At 47.1% G+C, this 21,062-nt stretch overlaps 1 protein-coding gene across 1 annotated transcript; it reads left to right on the plus strand.

Annotated features, from left to right (window-relative positions):
- The first annotated feature begins 768 nt into the window (after positions 1-768).
- Positions 769-2,813, plus strand: map1lc3c (microtubule-associated protein 1 light chain 3 gamma). The gene is made up of 4 exons (XM_026323915.2): positions 769-900; positions 985-1,040; positions 1,114-1,220; positions 2,458-2,813. Exons 1-4 carry the CDS (start codon positions 840-842, stop codon positions 2,618-2,620), a joined length of 387 nt encoding a protein of 128 aa, XP_026179700.1. The 5' UTR covers positions 769-839; the 3' UTR covers positions 2,621-2,813.
- The last annotated feature ends 18,249 nt before the right edge of the window (positions 2,814-21,062 follow it).

A 21,062-nucleotide genomic window follows, 5' to 3' on the forward strand; every position in this document is an offset into this window, starting at 1 on the left:
TCACCCAAAGAGAGCTGGGATAGGCTCCAGCTGATCCCTGGGACCCTGGTTAGGAATAAGCAGGTCTAGACGATGGATGGATAACTTCATGATGTCTTTAAGGAAATCTTTTATTTTGAAGGCGCTGCCATGTAATTACCGGTTTTACTGTAGAAAACACGACCTAACTTGACGTACCTGTAAGGTGACATCAACCCCGTCTCAGTCTCACCCACGACCGTCAATTGTCTCACGTCATTGGCTGATCAGATGAACGGCAAGAAAATGATCCAATTGGAGACGAGCCTCTGTGACGTCACTACTACGATTCGGGTGAGTCAGATTCAGGGACCACCTGCCCTCTGGACTCTACAGCTTCAGTCTAACGTTATATTTCCTTTATAAAACCCCAGACCCACATAACTCAGTTCTAACGTGTATGTATTGAGCCCTGGGCACCAATAATGTCCCAAAATAAAAACCGCTCCTGTTCTGGTCCCAGTCATGACCCTGGTCCCTAACCACAAAGTCCAAATGAGCAGCAGAGAAAGAGAACCAGGCTCACAGAGACCCAGACATGGGACAGATGGACGGAAACACTTTGGAGTCTGAACCAGTTCTGGGTCACAGTTGATCACGATGGCACCAACACCGAGCTTTGTGTTTTGCTTATAACCAAAACCAGGACCAGGACGCTGAGTCAGACCGCTTTGAAAGGCTTATAATTCACCCAGACCCGCTGAGGGCGCAGGGGGCGTGGATGCCATGTGCTAATCAGCTGATGCGCCACAGCCGCCTGGCCTCTATTTAACTGCTGCTCGGTGCCGGAGCGCACGGTGCCCCGCGGCTCACGCACAGTCATGCCTCCGTTGGAGAAGCCCCCGCTGCAGAACAAACCCTTCAAACAGCGGAAGAGCTTCGGTAAAGTCCGCAGCGCCACGCACACGTCGGAAAACTTGCTCAGAAACCTTCAACTCTGACGCAGTTTGTGTTCTTTATCCACAGCTACACGGAAACAGGAGGTGGCGGGGATCAGGTCCAAGTTCCCCAACAAAATCCCGGTAGGTTCGTGACAGAAACCACTAATAATGAATGAATTACTGTGCGGTCCTGACCTGCTCCCGCCTTCCCCAGGTCATAATCGAGCGCTACGAGAAGGAGAAGTATCTGCCCCCGCTGGATAAAACCAAGTTCCTGGTGCCGCACGAACTCACCATGGCCCAGTTTGTCACCATCATCAGGTAAAGACTGAAGCCTGAACCCAAGTCGGATTTAAGGTTTCACTAAAACATCTTGTGGTTCATTACAAGAAGAAGCTGCAGCTCAGATGTGTTCAGGTCAATGTGCTGGTTTCTGACTCCAGGCTGGTCACAGAGGGGCAGACCAGCTGGAGGGATCTGACTGAGCCTGTTGGTCCACATGTTCAGATCAGTTGGTTTCAGCTCTGAAGCTGATTCTGAGGATGTTTCCAGCTTTCATGAAAAACCCTTTTTAAACTGTGAACAAGCTGCACATCAGTTCTTAGTGTTCGTTGTGATGGTAATGAAGCATCTTTGAGTCCAGTCTTTTGATTTGCTGTGACATAACTGAGTCCAAAAGCCTGTTCCCAGTCAAGCAGCAGCTGGAGTGTCTGCACACAAACATTTCTGGGCTTGACCTGACCTTTGACCTTAATCAGTGTTGGGCATGAAACATCACCCTGTGTGACTGAGGACTTGTTTACGCTCTGATCTTAAGGTGAATATTATCAGTCCGGATCAGTTTTCTAGCAGCTTCCTCCTCTGTCTCGGTTACACAGCAGGAAGTTGTGCAGTGGAACAGGATCCTAAGATCAGTGAGTCAGATGATGTAATGGGTCAGACACACGTGGATCTGAAATCCAGACTTCAGCTGTGTCTCACTTCATGTCCAACTGTTAAGATTATGGCCCAAACCAACAGGTTAGCTTTAGATGCTAACACATCCAGAAGGAAGAAGGCCCCGTGTGGATCCAGTGAGTCCTTTGGCTGCTTTGAACACTCTCCATGTGAAAAAGCCAAAGCCATGTTAACCCTGGTTGTTGGTCTTTCTTTGTCCCACTCTCTCTGGGCTAAAGAACGCCGCCTCTTGGCTCTGGCAGCCACTGGTTCCCACTTTGAGCTGCAGAGACTCCTCCATGGCTGCTGTTGGAAACCACTACTGGCTTCTTCTGACCTTGGCCAGGTGGCAGGGGGGGCTCGTTGACGGAGCGGACTTTGCCAACACAGGGTAGAGGAGCTGGAATAACAACAGGAGGGCTGTAGGTAGCAGAGAGTCCTGGGGGACTTGGACTATAAAAGGTTCTGGCTGTTTGGAGACAGATCTGTAGGTCTGGGGTTTTGGCGAGTCCAGGCTGCAGACTGATGTGAACTGTGAGCAGAGACGACTCACTGACGTTGATACTGTTGCTGTAGAAAATGAGCGGACTGATCCTTTAACATCTGTGCTGTCGTCCCTCAGGAACAGGATGGCTCTGCTGCCCACTCAGGCTTTCTACCTGCTCATCAACAAGAGCGGGCTGGCCAGCATGTCTCTGACCATGGCCCAGGTGTACAAAGACCACCAGGACGAGGACGGCTTCCTCTACATGACCTACGCCTCTCAGGAGATGTTCGGACACTGACCCTCAGCCTCGCCTTAGGTTTTATGTGGCGCTCAAGGCTGCTGGCCTCATTCCTGCTGTAAATAGAAAAGAAGCTGTATATATTGTAATATTTCTTATACATGATTGTGGAACAGATTTTTAAAGAAAGTATGTGGATCTAATAAATCTTATGTCAAATATGGCCTTTTTTTTTCCTACTATACAAACTGGTATTTAAAGCAGCTGCACTCTTGGTTTCAGGTTCAGTTCTGGTTCTTTTCAGCATCACATATGGACCCTAGTTCAGCTGGGTCGGACTGTAGCTGCTACTGAGGGCAGGGGGTCAAGCTGCGTTCAGGTCATGTTGTCCTGCTGTAAATTTCAGTTTCCAGGGTGAAGCTTTGACTTCAGTTCTTATAAGCTCTAGAAGAGACAAATGGACCTTTTCAGTATGACAAGCACACGAGCCCAAACGTCAGAGCAGTGTAACATCAAGTCCATGTTTTCAAACCGTCATGTGACCAAACTGTGAATGTGGGAGATCAAACCATCACTGGGTTTGAGACTTGTCATGTGATGTTGGGAATCAGCTGGAAATGAGGACAGAGGTCAGTAGCTGGGTTCACATGGAGCCTGATACTCCTAATGGGAGTCAAACGGCATCATGTGACCACCTCAGTGGGAACAGACTGGCCCAATCAGGAGTTTCCAATTGGGGGGGGTGTAAACCTTTAATGATCCGATCAATAGGAAAATATTGGCCATGGAAACACTTGATCCCACCGATTCTCTCCTGTTGGAATAAACAGGTTCTTCCTGCTCATGTCTGACTGATGTGGAGGGAACATTAGCTGATGGGATGAGTTTCTGGGGGGAACAGAAACATGGTGGCACCAAAACCAAACTGGTCTGTGGCTGATACACATCAGGTGACCAAAGTCTAATGCAGGGGTCACCAACCCTGGTCCTCAAGGGCACCTGTCCTGCTGGTTTTCCAACTAACCCTGCCCTTCCAGTTAATGATTGGCTGAGTACACCTGATCCAGGTAATCAACAGGGGTAGGGCAGTGATAGTTGGAAAACCAGCAGGACAGGTGCCCTCGAGGACCAGGGTTGGTGATCCCTGCTCTAATGGTTCAGTTTGAGGAGGTGCAGCTCCAGCTGAGAACCTGAGCTGTGTGTGGCAGGTTTCACTGAGACTGCATGAAGCAGGGCAGATTAATGTGTTTACCTGAGAGCTGCTGGCAGGGGGCAGCAGAGATCCACCAAACGGTCAAAAAGACAACAGCAGGTCCTCTCAATGTGTTTCCTTCCAACTGCTGTTAGAAATAAATATTACAAGAGACACCGAATGACTCCAGTCTCTGTCAGTCTGTGGGTCCTGTGGTGGAGATCAGCCGGACCCTGGTTCTTTTAGTGAAAAACAGAAACCAAAGCAGAAACAAAGGACCAGGATTCGACCTCACTGCACCAACACATGATGCTTTTTCCTGCTCTACATTTATCTGACAACTGTAGCTCATAGACGCTGATGTGAAATGTGCTGTTCTGCAGAAGGACTACGTTTCATTTACGTTTGGATGATGGTACTTTTGGACTTTTACTCTGTGGTATTTCTCCTGTTACTGCAGTAAAGGATGAATGGAGATTTATAATAACCTTCAAATGAATAAACATGTTTCCGACAGTCTTGTGTTTTTGTCGAGTGTTTTTCCGTGTGATGTGGTTTGGCTGATATTTGGCTGCTAATGAGCTGAACTGGAGGGAAGTGGGTTCACGTTCACTGACTCTGTGAAGCTAAATGAAAGAACAAAAGTGTCTAATGTCTCTGATTCCTCCCTCTCGTCTCCAGAGCCCGTTAACTGATGAGTTTGAGAAAACCCATTTCCCCAGCGAGACCAGATGAGATCCAGACAGGCGTAATGAGTCTGTGAGGCTGGGCCCATTACCGCTGCACAACAACAGGCTTCATTAAGTGCAGGGACTGGTCACCGGCTGATGGCTGCAGGACATTAGGCTGAACCTCTGACTCCATTAAACAGTTTGTCTGGAAAAGAAAACAGGACTTTAACCAAAGCTCCGACACATCGGTCACTTCATCTGCTCCACCGTGTGTTTGACTTCACTTAACCTGCTCTCACGACCCAACACAGGCCGGTCTGCTTGGACTGTGCATTAGTGACTTTGTAGGGATGACGCCAACACACACACACACACACACACACACACACACACACAAACAGTCACATGCAAAGATCCCAAATGTGTGAATGTTGTTACTAAGACCAGGTGTGAAGGAGCCACAGTAACTGTGTGACAGCTGAGCCAAACCGGGTCTGAGCTTTGGTCTGATCAAGAACGTACAGAAGGTCCCACAGTGTGAACGTGTGTGTGGATCAGAGTGGTGAGTCTGAGCTGAGGAGCTGGTGGAGATTTAGTCAGTTTAGCTGCTTCCATTAGAGTTAATGGGCTGTGAACTATCATCCAGACCTCCACAGGAACAAGTGGCCCCAGCTCCTCTAATCACATCTGTAATGAAAAAGGAAGCAAAGACTCAATCAGTGCAGTTTAATGGGAAGTTTCATGGCAGAGATGCCGTTTCTGATGTGCAGCAGAAACAAGAGTTTCTGTGCTCGTGCACGTTTGTTTTTGTGTTCAGTTTATGGGTCTGTGCCGTAGACCTCCATTGTTGTCCCAAAGCTATTAAAAACCCAGCAGGGAGCCACACCGCTGACCTGGCTCACATGGTGCTTCCTCACCAACAATGGGAGGCCCGTCTGTTTCCAAAAACCAGCTCCAGACTCTGAGAACGGCCGTCACTGTTTACAGGTTCTGGTTCCACTGCAGCTTCTCTCTGCTCACAGCAGCGTCTGGAGTAAATATCTAAAAACATATTATATCTCATTTAAATATCCATGACTGTTTTCACATATTGGTTGTTCCATCAGACCGATTGTCTGCTGATGCTTCAGGCGAGCTACAGATCAGACAGTGGACTCACTGGAGTCTGGAGTCAGTTCACCTTTACTGAGACTTGGCCTGTTTCCACACATAACATGTCCCATTTAACCTGCAGCTCATTAAAAGTTCATGTGTTCCCAGTGCAGCCCAACAGGAAGGAGGTTTAAATATTCACGACTCCAACCACTCAGGCTCTGTCCTTGTTTGGATTCGGGTTCCAGCCTGGCTTCACTTGCCCTCTGCCTGCACTGGCCACAGATGTAGAGGACACATATCCTCAGAGTCTTTGTCCCGGTCCTGTTTCTGCTGGAGACGTTCTGTCGTCCTCCCTCTGTCACAATATGTTCATAAAAGCAGATACACTGCAGGACCTGTTACACCTGCTGGACTGAATCTACCTTCATATTCAGGCTTTTTGTTGATCTGACTATGCATGTGGTCCCTGTGTCTGTGTGGGTTTTCTCCTCCCACAGTCCAAACACATGCAGGTCAGGATTAGGGTCTGAACCCAGGTGGACCCGGGGCCTTTCTGTGTGGAGTCTGCATGTTGTGCCTGTGTCTGTGTGGGTTTTCTCCTCCCACAGTCCAAACACATGCAGGTCTGGATTAGGGTCTGAACCCAGGTGGACCCGGGGCCTTTTCTGTGTGGAGTCTGCATCAAACACATGCAGGTCTGGATTAGGGTCTGAACCCAGGTGGACCCGGGGCCTTTCTGTGTGCAGTCTGCATGTTGTCCCTGTGTCTGTGTGGGTTTTCTCCTCCCACAGTCCAAACACATGCAGGTCAGGATTAGGGTCTGAACCCAGGTGGACCCGGGGCCTTTCTGTGTGCAGTCTGCATGTTGTGCCTGTGTCTGTGTGGGTTTTCTCCTCCCACAGTCCAAACACATGCAGGTTCGGTTGGTTGGTGACTCTAAATTGTGTCTGTCTCTGTGTGTCAGTCCTGTGACTGGCCGCTGATCTTTCCAGGGTTTGGATCTGCTTGATGTATTTTCTGAGCCAGCTCCTGTCCTGGGCTGCAATTCCTCGCTGTGTCTGCAGGGGGCACTGTGGCTCCAGGCAGCAGACTGCAGTTCCAGCATCCTCTCTGTCTGAGACATGAGTAAAGTCTGTCGACATCATATTTCATGAAACCCTGTTTGCTCTGCAGACGCCTGTCAGTGCCTGTACCTGCAGGTCTCATCCACAGTCCCAGTTTCTCTGCAGCTGCTCTGAGTTCAGCCTGAAACACGGTGACCTCGTCTTCTCTGCTCGTTCAGCTGATCGAAGCCTGTTTCCTGTTTACATGGCCCAGAGCTGAAACTGTGGTGATGCAACGTGACCTCCATGACTCGCTCTCTCTCTTTGAAGCTCTCTGACATGCTCGCTCTCCCACTGCACCCACACTTCCTGTTTATGCTCTGACAGCAACATCAAGTGAAACAGAGGCTTTGTTTTTGTTTTCCTCAGACACACACACACACACACACACACACACCCTCGCAGAGAAAGTGGAAGTGAAGCAGTGCAGCCAGATGTGTCTGCAGCTGGTTGTAAATCTAACGTGAGGAATCTGAGCATCATCCAAGCCTCCGTCAGGCATCACCTCTTAACCAACATGTGTCATGTCATGTGTCATCACGACTGCCTGTCAGACACAGCTCAGGGCAGGAAAGTCCCGGTAAATCCAACCCAGGCCAGTAAACGAGCTCTTCCTCTGCTGGATGATTTTCTCTTCAGCCCCCACAACAGCGCAGCTTCACGGTTGGTCCGTCACTTCAGTCCACCCTGAGATATCTCAACATCTGGTTTGCCAAAATTAAACAGACATTCACGTTTCCCAGAGGATGCTCCTAAGACTTTTCCTGGCACCACCACCAGGTCCACAGTTTGTTTTATGACCAGTTAATTCATTCATTTATTTTCTGGCCTTCACAGCCTCAGCTCTGCATTGAGACTGATGCTGATTAGCTGCTGAACATCAGCTGGACAGGTGTTTCTCATGTCACACACCAAAACACACAGCGTGTTTCCTCAAGCTCTGATCACAGACAAGCAGCGTGTGTGTTAGTGAACACACAGACATACGTCGTACTGACTGTTGGACTCAGTTTGATCGTGTTTGGGGTCCAAAATACCTGATCAGGTCTGACTGATCTAATCTGTGACTCCTAATCTGATACAGAACCACGAGGTTTGTGACCTGTTGTGTATGTGCAGCGCTGTGATGGCTCCGTGGGGTCACATGGTGCTGAGCAGTGTGGGGGTGTGCCAAGGGTTTAACTTTGGTTTAACTTTGCTGACCTTTGACCCCAGCTGCACTGAGCTGGTCACTGCTGATCGCTGCATGAAAGAGTGAAAACTCCTGATTCTGCAACACGTTGGTGGGAACAACAACAGAGCTGGACATGTTGGTTTCTGCTTCACGTCCAAACTCAAACCTCCAAGATCCTGACTGCCAGTGTTTTCTTATTTAGGCCTCGGTTCAGTTTTCTATCAGGATGATGTGCCAAAAAGTAAGAAATGATTCCCAGCTCACTGTGACTACACAGATCTGCCTCTTCTGTCCTGAGCTCAGCTCTTAACTCCCGGAGTATTTCAGGGTAGGGGGTCTCAGGTGTGACTCTGGTCTCAGGTGTGACTCTGCCTCCTCTGGAAATAACAGCCATCCCCACCCCCCATATTCCCATCGGGCGTAGTGAGAGCTCCACTAATCCGTCCCTGTGAGTCTGACACCCACAGACAGACTGGGATCTGCACACAGATTCACATTAAAGCAAACACACTCTTACACAGAGAACACGTGTCCGCACAGCGTGTGTCCACGCCACGTCACGCCAATCAACAGCTGCCACAGCGTGATTATTTCTCAGAAAGCTCCATCCAGGCGAGGAAGAGAGGAAGCTTCATCTGAGAGACTTTCTCCGTTTGAAGTCTTTATCAGAGCTGTCACGCTGAGCTTTGAAGTTCCCCCGACTGCAGCCATGTTTGCTTTACAAACCACACAGCTGAGCGTCTTCACCCTGCAGCAGCAGGCTGCTTCTTCTCATCTTCGTCTTCACACAGAAAGAAAAAGGATGTTGCAGCTTCCTGAGAGTTCACTGTTACAGTTCTTAAGCTTTTGGCCCTCATCCTTTTTAGAGACGATAGATTCGGTTCAACAACGTAAATATGCAGCACACAGACGTACAGATAACTGTGGACAATCTAGCTGGGACCATAGAAACTAAAGGCTGTTTCACACTCTCAGCTTCAACAGCTTCTTACTTCTTGCAGCTGAATTTCAGGGAAGAATCATCAAACCGAACAGACCGAGAGGAGGAAAGAGAATAACAACAGGACTTTAATCAGTCCCAAATGTGTCTTGGTTGCATTTACACTCATGAGGTGTAAATAAGTGAAGAGCAGACAGGTGGTGACAGGCGGCGTCAGGTATCAGGAGATAGTGAGAAAAAACCAGCAGGTAGACACCACCGATAATTAGAATATTGTAATTGGCAAATGGGGAACAGGTGAGACAAACACATGAGTAATCAGGTGATCTCCAGAGGAGGAAGTCTCTGAGGACAACCAGGGCACATCCCAGGTCCCTTAGCTAAAGGGAGTCCTTTTTATCTAGCTGTTCATTTCTATGCAGATGACACACGGTTGTATTTGCCAGTCAAACATGACTAGAAAAGTTTGAATGTCTCTACATTACATTAATGAAGTGACTATCAAAGTCCATATTATTGGTCCTTAGAGTGTTTTAAATGTTTGCCATCATAGTCACATTATTGTATTTGCTGCTGCAGCCACTGTTTCATGTCTGCAGAAGACTGAAAATGCTGCAGCAGGGAGCACATGACTCCCATCGTAGCCTCCCTCCATTAGAATCCAGTATAAATGTTAGTTATTACTCATCAGGCCCACACGCTGAATGTCCAGCATTTCTGAACAGTATCAGTGTTTGGTGTAAATTCCCAGAGCTCAACTCCACATGACGACAAACTTGGATTTATTGTGTCTGACCCCAAAATGTGGAATAGTTTACCTTGTTTTTATTTATGTATGGACAGCTCCAGCTCAGTTAAAGTTACTATACAGCTGTTAAGGCCAAATGATTGCTGATCCAGCTGTGCTGCTGACATATGAAGCAGATGTCCCTTCAGAAAACAGCTCAGAAAGAAGAATGTCTCATTTCTCTAAAACCGTGGTTACTTGTGTCCTCTCTCCTCGTGTCCTTTCCTGGATTAGGAGACAGGCTTGTCGCTGCAGTGGAGGCAGCAGAGACATTTTCCTGGAGGCCAGAGGAAACACTGCAGGCTTTTGTTCTGAAACAGATCTGAGATCAGCTCCTGCAGCTGGACATCACTGACTCGGCTGTTCCAGCAGTTTCTCCCTCTGCTCTGATGTTTGATCCTCTGATGTAACCTTCTGCAGACTGAGGACTTGGATCTGTCTGAGTGATTTCAGAGCAGACCCACCCTCCACCCCGCTGGACCCATCCCCTGTTTGTCCTCAGAGTTTGATCGGTTGTTAGGAGGGACCTCAGAGTTCAGCGTTTCCCTCGATGTAATTTATTGGGAGTGCTGCTTAACTGAGACACCACACTTTCTTTACAAGCACAGACATCTGAACCATCTGGACCAATGAGGTGAACACCTGTGTGACTTAACCCAAGTCATCCGGCCCTGCTTGTATTAAAACCTGATGTTTCTGTTGGGGTTAGGGTCCTGGATCCCTGTTGATCAGGAAGTCAGCAAGCTGTTCTGTGAAGTCCAGGAACCTGTTTGAGTCTCATCATCTCAGGATCCAAAGCCTGAGATACTGCCTGGTCAAAGTGCTGCTAACCACCACTGAATGCCCACTCCCACTGCCTCTGGTAGGTGGAGCAGGGCCCTACTGACCTGTACATACCGGACTGATGCAGGCGCCCATTCGATAGGAAGACAGTCAATCATCTGGATTCCAAAGTAAAAGTAGGCTGCTCATTTTGCAGACTGTCAATTTAGTCTTAAACCTTAAAAATCTTAAGTGCAAATGTTTTTATTTTATAAAACCAAATCAAAAATTCCTGCACCCTGAGCAGGTGTGACTGAAGCTGTCATAAAACTACAGTGCAGTAAAAAGTGGAAACGCAGGACCGGATCACACCTGGTTGGTTTGATGTCAGACACATAACATGTAGGAGGTGGGACGTTCATATTTCTCCGACACGCCGTTTATCGTCTCTACTTTCACCCACTGAGACAAACATTCACGTAACGACCGACTTTTCTCAAGTACTTGACCTGAAGTTTCCAGCAGACCCCACACGCAGCTTCGCCTCTTCATTTTCACAGGAATGTGGACTCCGAGGACGCCTGCGGCCTCTCCTCCCACGGTGATCTCACACTTTGCAACCAAACTGCACATTTCTGAGAGTCAGCATGTGTGGCAGCACTTTGAGTCGCTGTGTCGGGTTCAGGGAGATGAGTCCGTGGTGAGTCACTGCTGGTTCTGCCACATTTCACTGTTGGCAGACACAAAGCAGAAGCTGCTCAGCCTGATGTCGCAACACTAGAACACTTCCTCAGAAAGTGCTGTCAGCAGCTTTTTCACTCAGGCTGTGATTACGCGGCCATGTATGCAAACAGTGCTCAGTGACAGAGCAGACGTTAACCCTGACCTGCCCTCTGAGACGCAGAGGAAACTTCAGCTTCTGCAGCTCAGCAGACTCTGCTGGAGGCCGCAGGGTCCATTAAACCCTCAGACTGAACGCTGGTGCACAGTTATACCTGAGCTGGTTTACAGCTCAACGTGGAGGACAGTAGTTCTGAACGTGCATGGGCTCATTTCATCCTCAATACATGAAAACTCAAACAGGATGAAATTAACATCGTGTACCATGAAGTAATAACTTCATTTAACGTTACCTGGACTTTCGGGACACGTGTTACTGAGCCGTAGTTACATCACAGCCATGTTTCCTCGCTCGGCTCCAAACTGCTGCTCAGCTCGCCTGTCAAACCAGAACCCACTTTTCCTTCGCCTGCCCTTTTACTGAGTCCTGTAACATTATGCTCTTGTATTAGCATTCAGGTGTGAAAACACACACACTCACACACACACACACACACACACACACACAGTCTGGTCATTGTGCTCAGCCACTTTAAGAAGAGCTGTGATTTGATTCCAGGCACGTCGGCCTGTGTGGCAGATGAATGGTCGGCCTTGTTGGAGGGAACTGCAGGAGAGAGGGGACTTGATATATGTGTGTGTGTGTGTGTGTGTGTGTGTGTGTGTGTGTGTGTGTGTGTGAGTTGGAGGATAAAATAGTAAAAGTGCTCTGGCCTTTTCAAATGAGGGACGACTCAGAGGGGCATGTGGAGGCTGCATGACCTCGCTCTCACCCACACACACACTGCCAGTACACCAAGGACGAGTGTGTGTGTCTGTGCTTGTATGGCCGACAGCGTGAGGACCAGAGTTTTATACCTTCATTGTGAGGACATGTCTGGTCCTCACTCCCTCATGGGCCTGTTTTAGGGATCAGACCTGGTTTCAGGTTCAGGTTAGAACCAGGTCCAGGTCAGGGTTTTTTCTACTGGGGTCAGATCAGAAATGTGTCACGGTATCAGGTTCCAGCACAGACTGAACTTTCTGCTACGTGCACAGTACCTGCATCCTCACTCCTGTTGTTTTGGTTCTCGTGCAGAGAAGCAGCGTCGGACTCAAATGAAGCTTTCAGTGCTTCAAAATAAAACTCATGGCATTAATTTCAGGAAGGAAGTGTTGTAATACTTAACAAAAGGTAACTAGCATAATTTTCATTCTGCTGTTTGGACATTAAGGACCAGACGAGAAGGACAATGCATTATGTCAGTGGCCTCACAAAGGCAGGCCTACGAGGGTTGGGTGTAACGGATGAGTCTCTGGGTTGCACGGCCACTTGCTCAGTGGAATGTGAGCAGATCCCTGCAGATCGAACACCTTTAAGAAGGTCCCCACAATGCAGAAGTGTCCTCACAACACTGGTAATACACTGAAATCTGCCCACACAGCCATGGAAAGATGTGCACACACACACACACACAGATTCATTCACATTCATGCACGTCCTCCGTCCTCTGGGAGTCGTGACAGAAATAGCTCTGCAGCTACAAGTTGTTCTCAGGCTTGGCCTCACATCTCTCTCTCTCTCTCTCTCTCTCTCTCTCTCTCTCTCCCTCTCTCTCTGTCGCTCGGCCTGATGATGTAACATCCTCACCATCAGCTCATCAGCTCTGCTGCTCAGATCAGTTGCTGTTTGTTTGTTAGATCAGCAGCTGTTAGTTTGCACCTCCACTGTGAAAAAGGTGAACAGCATCTCCCTGCAGAATGTGTTGTTTGTGTTGTTTGTGTTGTTTGTGTTGTTTGTGTTGTGTTGTTTGAGTTGTTTATGTTGTTTATGTTGTTTTGTTGTTTATGTTGTTTGTGTTGTTTGTGCTGTTGGTGTTGTTTGTGTTGTTTGTGCTGTTTGTGTTGTTTGTGTTTTGTGTTGTGTTGTTTGTGTTGTTTGTGCTGTTTGTGCTGTTTGTGTTGTTTGTGTTGTGTTGTTTGTGTTGTTTGTGTTGTTTGGGCTGTTTGTGTTGTGTTGTTTGTGTTGTTGTTTGTGTTGTTTGTGTTGTTTGTGGAGTTTGTGTTGTGTTGTGTTGTTTGTGTTGTTTGTGCTGTTTGTGTTGTTTGTGTTGTTTGTGTGTTGTGTTGTGTGGTGTTGTGTGTGTTGTGTTGTTTGTGTGTTGTGTTGTTGTGTTGTTTGTGTTGTGTTGTGTTGTTGTGTGTTTTGTGTTTGTGTGTTTTTGTGGTTTGTGTTGTTTGTGTTTTTTGTGTTTTGTTGTGTTTGTTTGTTTGTGTGTTTGTTTGTGTGTGTGTGTTTGTGTGTTTGTGTGTTTGTGTTGTTGTTTGTGTTTGTTTGTGTTTTGTGTTGTTTGTGTTGTTTGTGTGTTTTGTGTGTTTGTTGTGTGTGTTTGTGTTGTGTGTTGTTTGTTTGTGTGTTGTTTTGTGTTGTTTGTATGTTTGTGTTGTTGTGTTGTTTGTGTGTTGTGTGTTTGTTGTTTGTTTGTGTGTTTGTGTTGTGTGTTGTTTGTGTTGTGTTGTTTGTGTTGTTTGTGGTCGTTGTTTGTTGTGTTTTGTGTTGTTTTGTGTTGTTTGTGTTGTTTGTGTTGTTTGTTGTTGTGTGTTTGTGTTTTGTTGTGTGTCTGTTTGTGTGTGTGTTGTTTGTGTTTGTTTTGTGTTGTGTGTGTTTGATGTTGTTTGTGATGTTTGTGTGTTGTGTTGTTTGTGTTGTTGTGTTGTTTGTGTGTTTGTGTGTTTGTGTGTTGTTTTGTGTTGTGTGTTTGCTGTGTGTTGTGTTGTGTGTGTTGTGTGTGTGTTGTTTTGTTGTTTGTGTGTTTGTGGTGTTGTTTTGTGTTGTGTGTTGTGTGTTTGTGTTGTTTGTGTTTGTGTTTTGATGTTGTGTGTGTGTTGTGTGATGTTTGTGTTGTTTGTTGTTGTTGTGTGTTTGTGTTGTTGTGTTGTTTTTGTGTTCTGTGTTTGTGTTGTGTGTTGTGTGTTTGTGTGTTTGGTTGTTTGTGTTGTTGTTGTGTTGTGTTTGTGTTTGTTGTTTGTTTGTGTTTGTTGTGTTGTTTGTGTTTGTGTTGTTTGTGTGTTTGTTGTGTGTTTGTTTGGGCTGTTTGTGTTGTGTTGTTTGTGTTGTTGTTTGTGTTGTTTGTGTTGTTTGTGGAGTTTGTGTTGTGTTGTGTTGTTTGTGTTGTTTGTGCTGTTTGTGCTGTTTGTGTTGTTTGTGGAGTTTGTGTTGTGTTGTGTTGTTTGTGTTGTTTGTGTTGTTTGTGGAGTTTGTGTTGTGTTGTTTGTGTTGTTTGTGTTGTTTGTGCTGTTTGTGTTGTTTGTGTTGTTTGTGGAGTTTGTGTTGTGTTGTGTTGTTTGTGTTGTTTGTGTTGTTTGTGTTGTTTGTGTTGTGTTGTTTGTGTTGTGTTGTTTGTGTTGTTTGTGTTGTTTGTGTTGTTTGTGTTGTTTGTGTTGTTTGTGTTGTTTGTGTTGTTTGTGTTGTTTGTGTTGTTTGTGTTGTGTTGTTTGTGTTGTTTGTGTTGTTTGTGTTGTTTGTGTTGTTTGTGTTGTTTGTGTTGTTTGTGTTGTTTGTGTTGTTTGTGCTGTTTGTGTTGTTTGTGTTGTTTGTGTTGTTTATGTTGTTTGTGCTGTTTGTGTTGTTTGTGTTGTTTGTGTTGTTTGTGTTGTTTGTGTTGTTTGTGTTGTTTGTGTTGTTTGTGTTGTTTGTGTTGTTTGTGTTGTTTGTGTTGTTTGTGTTGTTTGTGTTGTGTTGTTTGTGTTGTTTGTGTTGTTTGTGTTGTTTGTGTTGTTTGTGTTGTTTGTGTTGTTTGTGTTGTTTGTGCTGTTTGTGTTGTTTGTGTTGTTTGTTGTTTGTGTTGTTTGTGTTGTTTGTGTTGTTTGTGTTGTTTGTGCTGTTTGTGTTGTTTGTGTTGTTTGTGTTGTTTGTGTTGTTTGTGCTGTTTGTGTTGTTTGTGTTGTTTGTGTTGTTTGTGTTGTTTGTGCTGTTTTGTGTTGTTTGTGTTGTTGTGTGTTTGTGTTGTTTGTGTTTGTGTTGTTTGTGTGTTTGTGTTGTTTGTGGAGTTTATGTTGTTTGTGTTGTTTGTGTTGTTTGTGTTGTTTGTGTTGTTTGTGTTGTTTGTGTTGTGGCCTCCTCCTCCCTGAAGCCAACATGCAGACGGCCTCGCTCACATTTCCTCCCTCCATCTCCTGCTCCGTCCTTTTTTCCATTCTCTCTGTCGTCCACAGTGACGTCCCCTCAGGCTGCTGCTGGTTTCCATTGTGTGTGTGTGTGTGTGTGTGTGTGTGTGTGTGTGTGTGTGTGCAGTACAGTACAGTTACATGTGTGCAGCTGCTCTGTCCCACAAACACACAAACACACTCACTGGAAAACATGAAACAAACCAACTTTTCCTGCTGCAGGGACAACAGGATGTTGCTCATGTTGTGGGGACACACACTAAATCAGTTTCAGTGTGTGACTGAGTCAAACTGTTGGAAAACTTCATTACATCATTCTCAGGTGGTCCACCCAGTCTGATAACTGCAGGTCACCAGTGCCGGCTTCCAGCTTCTGCACCCCGTGTTGACAAAGTTGGCAAAGTACGGCCGGGCTGGTTTTACATGACAAGAATGAATGTTGTCAAAAAGCAGCATCATGGGAAACTCAGGCTTGAGGTCACACACCTGACTGACTCCAACAGTGAGTTACCTCCACTCACAGTTAACGTCTGTCAGTCCAGCCTGACTTCTAGCTGTCTGTGCAGAAATGATTATAAACACACCAGAGACACACACTGACATGGATCTTCATGGATAAAGTTGGGACCTGGGACTGAAGTCGAATGTGCATGTGAGAGAGCTGCTGTTTGTAGCACAGGGAGCTGAGGGGCCGTAAACTTCTTCTTCATGTGCAGTTGATTTTAACTGCAGGTGTGAGCTTTAGTCTTGACACTGAGAGAGGAAGCTTCAGTCTGTTGGGGACAGGATTAGGGCAGGTTCAGTGTTTTGTGCGGCAGGTTTAGTGAATGTCACGCACACCTGCTCAGAGAAACACAGTCATAAACACTCTGCAACAGGAGGGTGTGGCCACTGGGCGTGCCGACCACAACCACAGGGCAGGCCGTGACTGGTGCATGATGGGAAATGCAGAAAAACCACAGGCGTGGCCGAACTCTGCTCCCTAACTACAGAGCAGTGAAAGTGGCTGAGGAGGCTGCGTGTTGGCCTCTGTGGAAGAAGAACCAGACCCAAGGGACTCGGAGCAGCATGTGTCAGGGAGGGAATACCTTGATTATGCCCAAGACCAGGTCTGAGGCTTACAGCTGAACCCCAGGTGGAAAATCATTCCCAAAGCACAAGAGAACAACTTCTCTGTTGTGTTGATTCGTTAAAACATCAACTTTGTGCTCCACCTTCACCAGCTCCAACATTAAATAATCCATCAAGCATTTTCACTCTGTGGTATTACTACTGTTACTGCAGTAGTACTTCTTCCACCAGTGAAAAGCTAAATGTCAGTGTTGCAGCAGCTCCTTCACAGGCAGGGAAAAGTGTTTAAAGAGAAAATAAAAATAAATACACATCCTGGACATTATTGTGCAGGAGTCAGGATGGTCTATGAAACAGAATTAAATGTACATGAACTATATTTTTATTAAATAAACAGTCAGACGGTGGTTGAAAGATGAGACGAAACTGAAAAGTGACTGAAAATGTTGAACCTGTTTGATTTTCAGAGAAATGAATAAAAACCAGTGGAGTCTGGAAATAACTAAATCATCTAAAAACTGACACCGTGTTGTGGAAAAGGGCTGCAGTTAATTTATGTAGAATATACAGAGTTTGCAATCAGCTAAAACTTGCAGTCGTGTCTGTATGAATCTTTGAGTTGGCTCCACTTCACATCAGCCCGGCTCAGTGGCTGACTGCCTGAATAATGCATTGTGGGTAATAGGAGCTCTGTGGGTTTTCCATTCAAGCAGAAAGTTCCCATATTCCCCACACCGAGCTGAGAACCCTGCTGGAGCTGTGCCGGCGGATAATCAGCGGAGAAGCAGCAGCGGCGACCGACCGTGACAGGTTCAGTGAGATCAGGCGATGAAATGCAAAAATCTGGATCAGACTGAGGCAGAAGTTTCCGTTTGGAGGCGACCGACCCGTCAGAGCGGCGGCACGAGGCCCCCGCTCGAATGTGTGATAGCTCCAGGTAAAACTGAGCTTCACCACCCTGAGACAGAAGGCTCCAGGTGCAGCCTCAGTGGCCCCGCCCTCTGCTCATACACTGATTCAACAGGTGAACACGTGTGTCCACTGTGGTTATTATGGTTAAAATAAAGAAATAATGTGAATTTGGTCATTTCTGAGCACAAGCCTGAGAATAAAGCACCAAAATAAACGTTACAGAGACGTAAACATGAGTTTACAAATAAAAAGAGAAACCTGAGCAGCAGCTTTCCTGTCACAGCTGCTGCTCAGGTTTCTGACACAAACACATGTTTCATGTCCATGTTGGCATCTCACACAGAGGGAACGTCTGGACTCTGCTGGGGACCCACAGGGTTTCAAACAGAACAGAGAGAACCCACCCAGTCGCTAACTGAGGACAGCAGCTCCTGTCGCAGATTTACAGTAAAGGAGGAGGAGGAGGAGGAGGAGGAGGTGGAGGAGGTGGATGAGGAGGTGGGAGGATGAGGATGAGGAGGAGAAGGAGGAGGAGGAAGTGGTGGAGGTGGATGAGGAGGAGGAGGAGGAGGTGGAGGTGGATGAGGAGGAGGAGGATGAGGATGAGGAGGAGAAGGAGGAGGGAGGAAGTGGTGGAGGTGGATGAGGAGGAGGAGGAGGAGGAGGAGGAGGTGGAGGTGGATGAGGAGGTGGAGGATGAGGAGGAGGAGGAGGTGGATGGAGAGTCAGAAACATCACACTTTCCCTCAGGAGAGAAGGTGTTCGGCCCCAAACCACAGTCCTTCCCTAAACCAGGTAGTTTGGTGTTGAAGCCAAGCAGCTGAGAAAAACCCTCAGAACAATTTTAACAGAATAAAACCCTCTTACTGAAAGTACCAAGGGAAAGAGCCGGTTCTGCTCTAACCTGCTGTGGGGGATCCTGCAGCGTGTGCTGTCAAGGTTGAGGCCGGACCTAAGCATCTGGACCACAGTGGAGTTTCATCTCATTTCAAAAAACCTCTCCCTCTGGGTCCTGTGACTTGCTGAAATGAAATGAGCTTGTAGCTGTGCCAGCCTGGTCTTTATCTGCCTGTCCACAGGAAACAGCTTCTGGAACAGAACAGGAGAGAACATTAGCCCCATTATGTACCTGTGTTAAGGGGGTGTGCACAGTGTTCTGGTTGGTTCTTTGGAGTTGAAAGGTTCTAATAAAACTCTCCTCCTATTCATTCAGCCAAAGGTAACAGGTTGAAATTGCAGGTACAAACAAACATGTGGGCCCTCCCAGTCCTATGGCGTCTGGTTCCCAGCTCAGATACTGGGTTTAATAAATGGAACAACCAAGAATCAGTCTTGGTTTTGGGCCTCTCCTGCTGGACATTTGTTTATATGTAAACAGAACAACAAGGCCGTTTGTGGTTGGTGGACTCTGGGTCCTGGTACGTCTGTTTGTGCAGTTTGACCTGGTTCAGCTGCTCTTTGGTTCCAGGGAGAAATGACGATCACGTTTCTCCCCAGTTTAAACAAAGTTGAACCAGTCAGCAGGATTCAGTGGAAACTGGATTTATTTCCTCCTCACCAGCCAAGTGGGTCAGACTGCCTGACAGTTTCCACCTCATTTCTACAGATTTGGTCCCAAGAAAACTGCAGACTGAACATGTGACACCCAGTCAGACAATCAGCAGAAACTTTTTGGACTTTTCTTTGCAAACACAGGTAACACAGGTAACACGGGGTAACAGGTAACACAGGTAACACGGGTAACACGGGTAACAGGTAACACGGTACACGTTAACAGAACACGTGGAGAAACACGGTAACACGGGTAACACGAGTAACAGATAACACAGGTACCACGGGTAACACGGGTAACAGATAACACAGGTAACACGGACACGGGTAACAGATAACACAGGTAACACGGGTAACAGGTAACACAGGTAACAGGACGCGGTTAACACGGTGGTAACAGATAACACAGGTAACACGGGTAACAGATAACACAGGTAACACGGGTAACACGGGTAACAGATAACACAGGTAAGGTAACGGGTCTAAGTAATGGGGGGGTGGTAGGCGGTAACAAGATAACACGGGGTAACAGGGGGTAACAGTAACAAGGTAACACACACGGTAACACGCGGTGGTAACACGGTAACACGGGACGGTAACAAGGTGACGGGTAACGAGAATAACACAGGTAACACGGGTAACACAGGTAACAAATAACACAGGTAACCACGGGGTAACAGGGCACGGGTACGGTAACACGTGGTAACAGGTAACACAGGTCAGGTAACACGAGGTAGACACGGTAAGGGTAACAGTAAACACAGGTACACGGTACACGGGTAACACGAGTAACAGATAACACAGGTACCACAGGTAACACGGGTAACAGATAACACAGGTAACACGGGTAACAGATAACACAGGTAACACGGGTAACACGGGTAACGGTAACAGATAACACGGGTACCACGGGTAACACGTTAGGCGGGTAACAGGTAACACACGGGTAACCCGGGTAACAGATAACACAGGTAACACGGGTAACAGATAACACAGGTAACACGGGTAACAGGTAGGGTAAACGGTTGTACACACAGGGTAACACGGGTAACAGGTTAATGTTAACAGGTAAAACAGGGGTAACACAGGTAACACGTTGGGTAACACGGGTAACAGGTAACACAGGTAAACACGGGTAACAGATAACACAGGTAAACAGGGTGGTAACGCGGTAACACGGGTAACACGTGGGGTAACAGGTAACACAGGTACACGCGGTAACAGGTACAGGGTAACCACGGTAACAGGGGGCGTAACGGAAGGTAACAGAGTAACACAGTAACACGGGTAACACATGGGTAACAAAGGTAACACAGTAACCGGGTAACAGGTAACACCAGGTACACACGGGTAACACGGGTACGGTAGGGACGGGTGGGGTTGGTACAGGTAACAGGATACAACACGGGTTGGGGTAACAAGTAACACAGGTAACACGGGTAACAGGGGGTAACACAGGTTAAACGGGTAACAGGTATAACACAGGTAACACGGGTAACAGGTAACACGGTAACACGGGGGTGGTACAGGGGTAACACAACAGGTACAGTGGGTAACAGGTACACAGTAAGACGGGTAACAGGTAACACAGGTAACGGTAACACGGGTAGGTAACAGGGTCACACCGGGTAAACGGGGTGCTGTGTGGTGTTGGTTAAACAGATAACACAGGTAACACGGGTAACAAAGGTAACACGGGTAACAGGTAACACAGGTAACACGGGTAACACAGGTAACACGGGTAACAGGTAACACAGGTAACACGGGTAACAGATAACACAGATAACGGGTAACACGGGTAACAGATAACACAGGTAACACGGGTAACAGATAACACAGGTAACACGGGTAACAGGTAACACAGGTAACGGGTAACACGGTAACACGGGTAACAGGTAACACAGGTAACACGGGTAACATGGGTAACAGGTAACACAGGTAACAGGTAACACGGGTAACACGGGTAACAGGTAACACAGGTAACATGGGTAACAGGTAACACGGGTAACAGGTAACACAGGTAACACAGGTAACACGGGTAACACGGGTAACAGGTAACACAGGTAACACGGGTAACACAGGTAACACGGGTAACACGGGTAACAGGTAACACAGGTAACACGGGTAACACGGGTAACAGGTAACACGGGTAACAGGTAACACGGGTAACACGGGTAACAGGTAACACAGGTAACACGGGTAACACGGGTAACAGGTAACACAGGTAACACGGGTAACACGGGTAACAGGTAACACAG

This window comes from Mastacembelus armatus, unplaced genomic scaffold, assembly GCF_900324485.2.
Source record: "Mastacembelus armatus unplaced genomic scaffold, fMasArm1.2, whole genome shotgun sequence".
NCBI lineage: Eukaryota > Metazoa > Chordata > Actinopteri > Synbranchiformes > Mastacembelidae > Mastacembelus > Mastacembelus armatus.

Bases quoted from the DNA above. Each gene is read 5' to 3' on its own strand.
- map1lc3c (XM_026323915.2), top strand. From the start codon at position 840: ATGCCTCCGTTGGAGAAGCCCCCGCTGCAGAACAAACCCTTCAAACAG. The intron at 901-984 runs GTAAAGTCCGCA...CTTTATCCACAG, and splicing joins CAAACAGCGGAAGAGCTTCG to CTACACGGAAACAGGAGGTG. The intron at 1,221-2,457 runs GTAAAGACTGAA...GTCGTCCCTCAG, and splicing joins CAGTTTGTCACCATCATCAG to GAACAGGATGGCTCTGCTGC.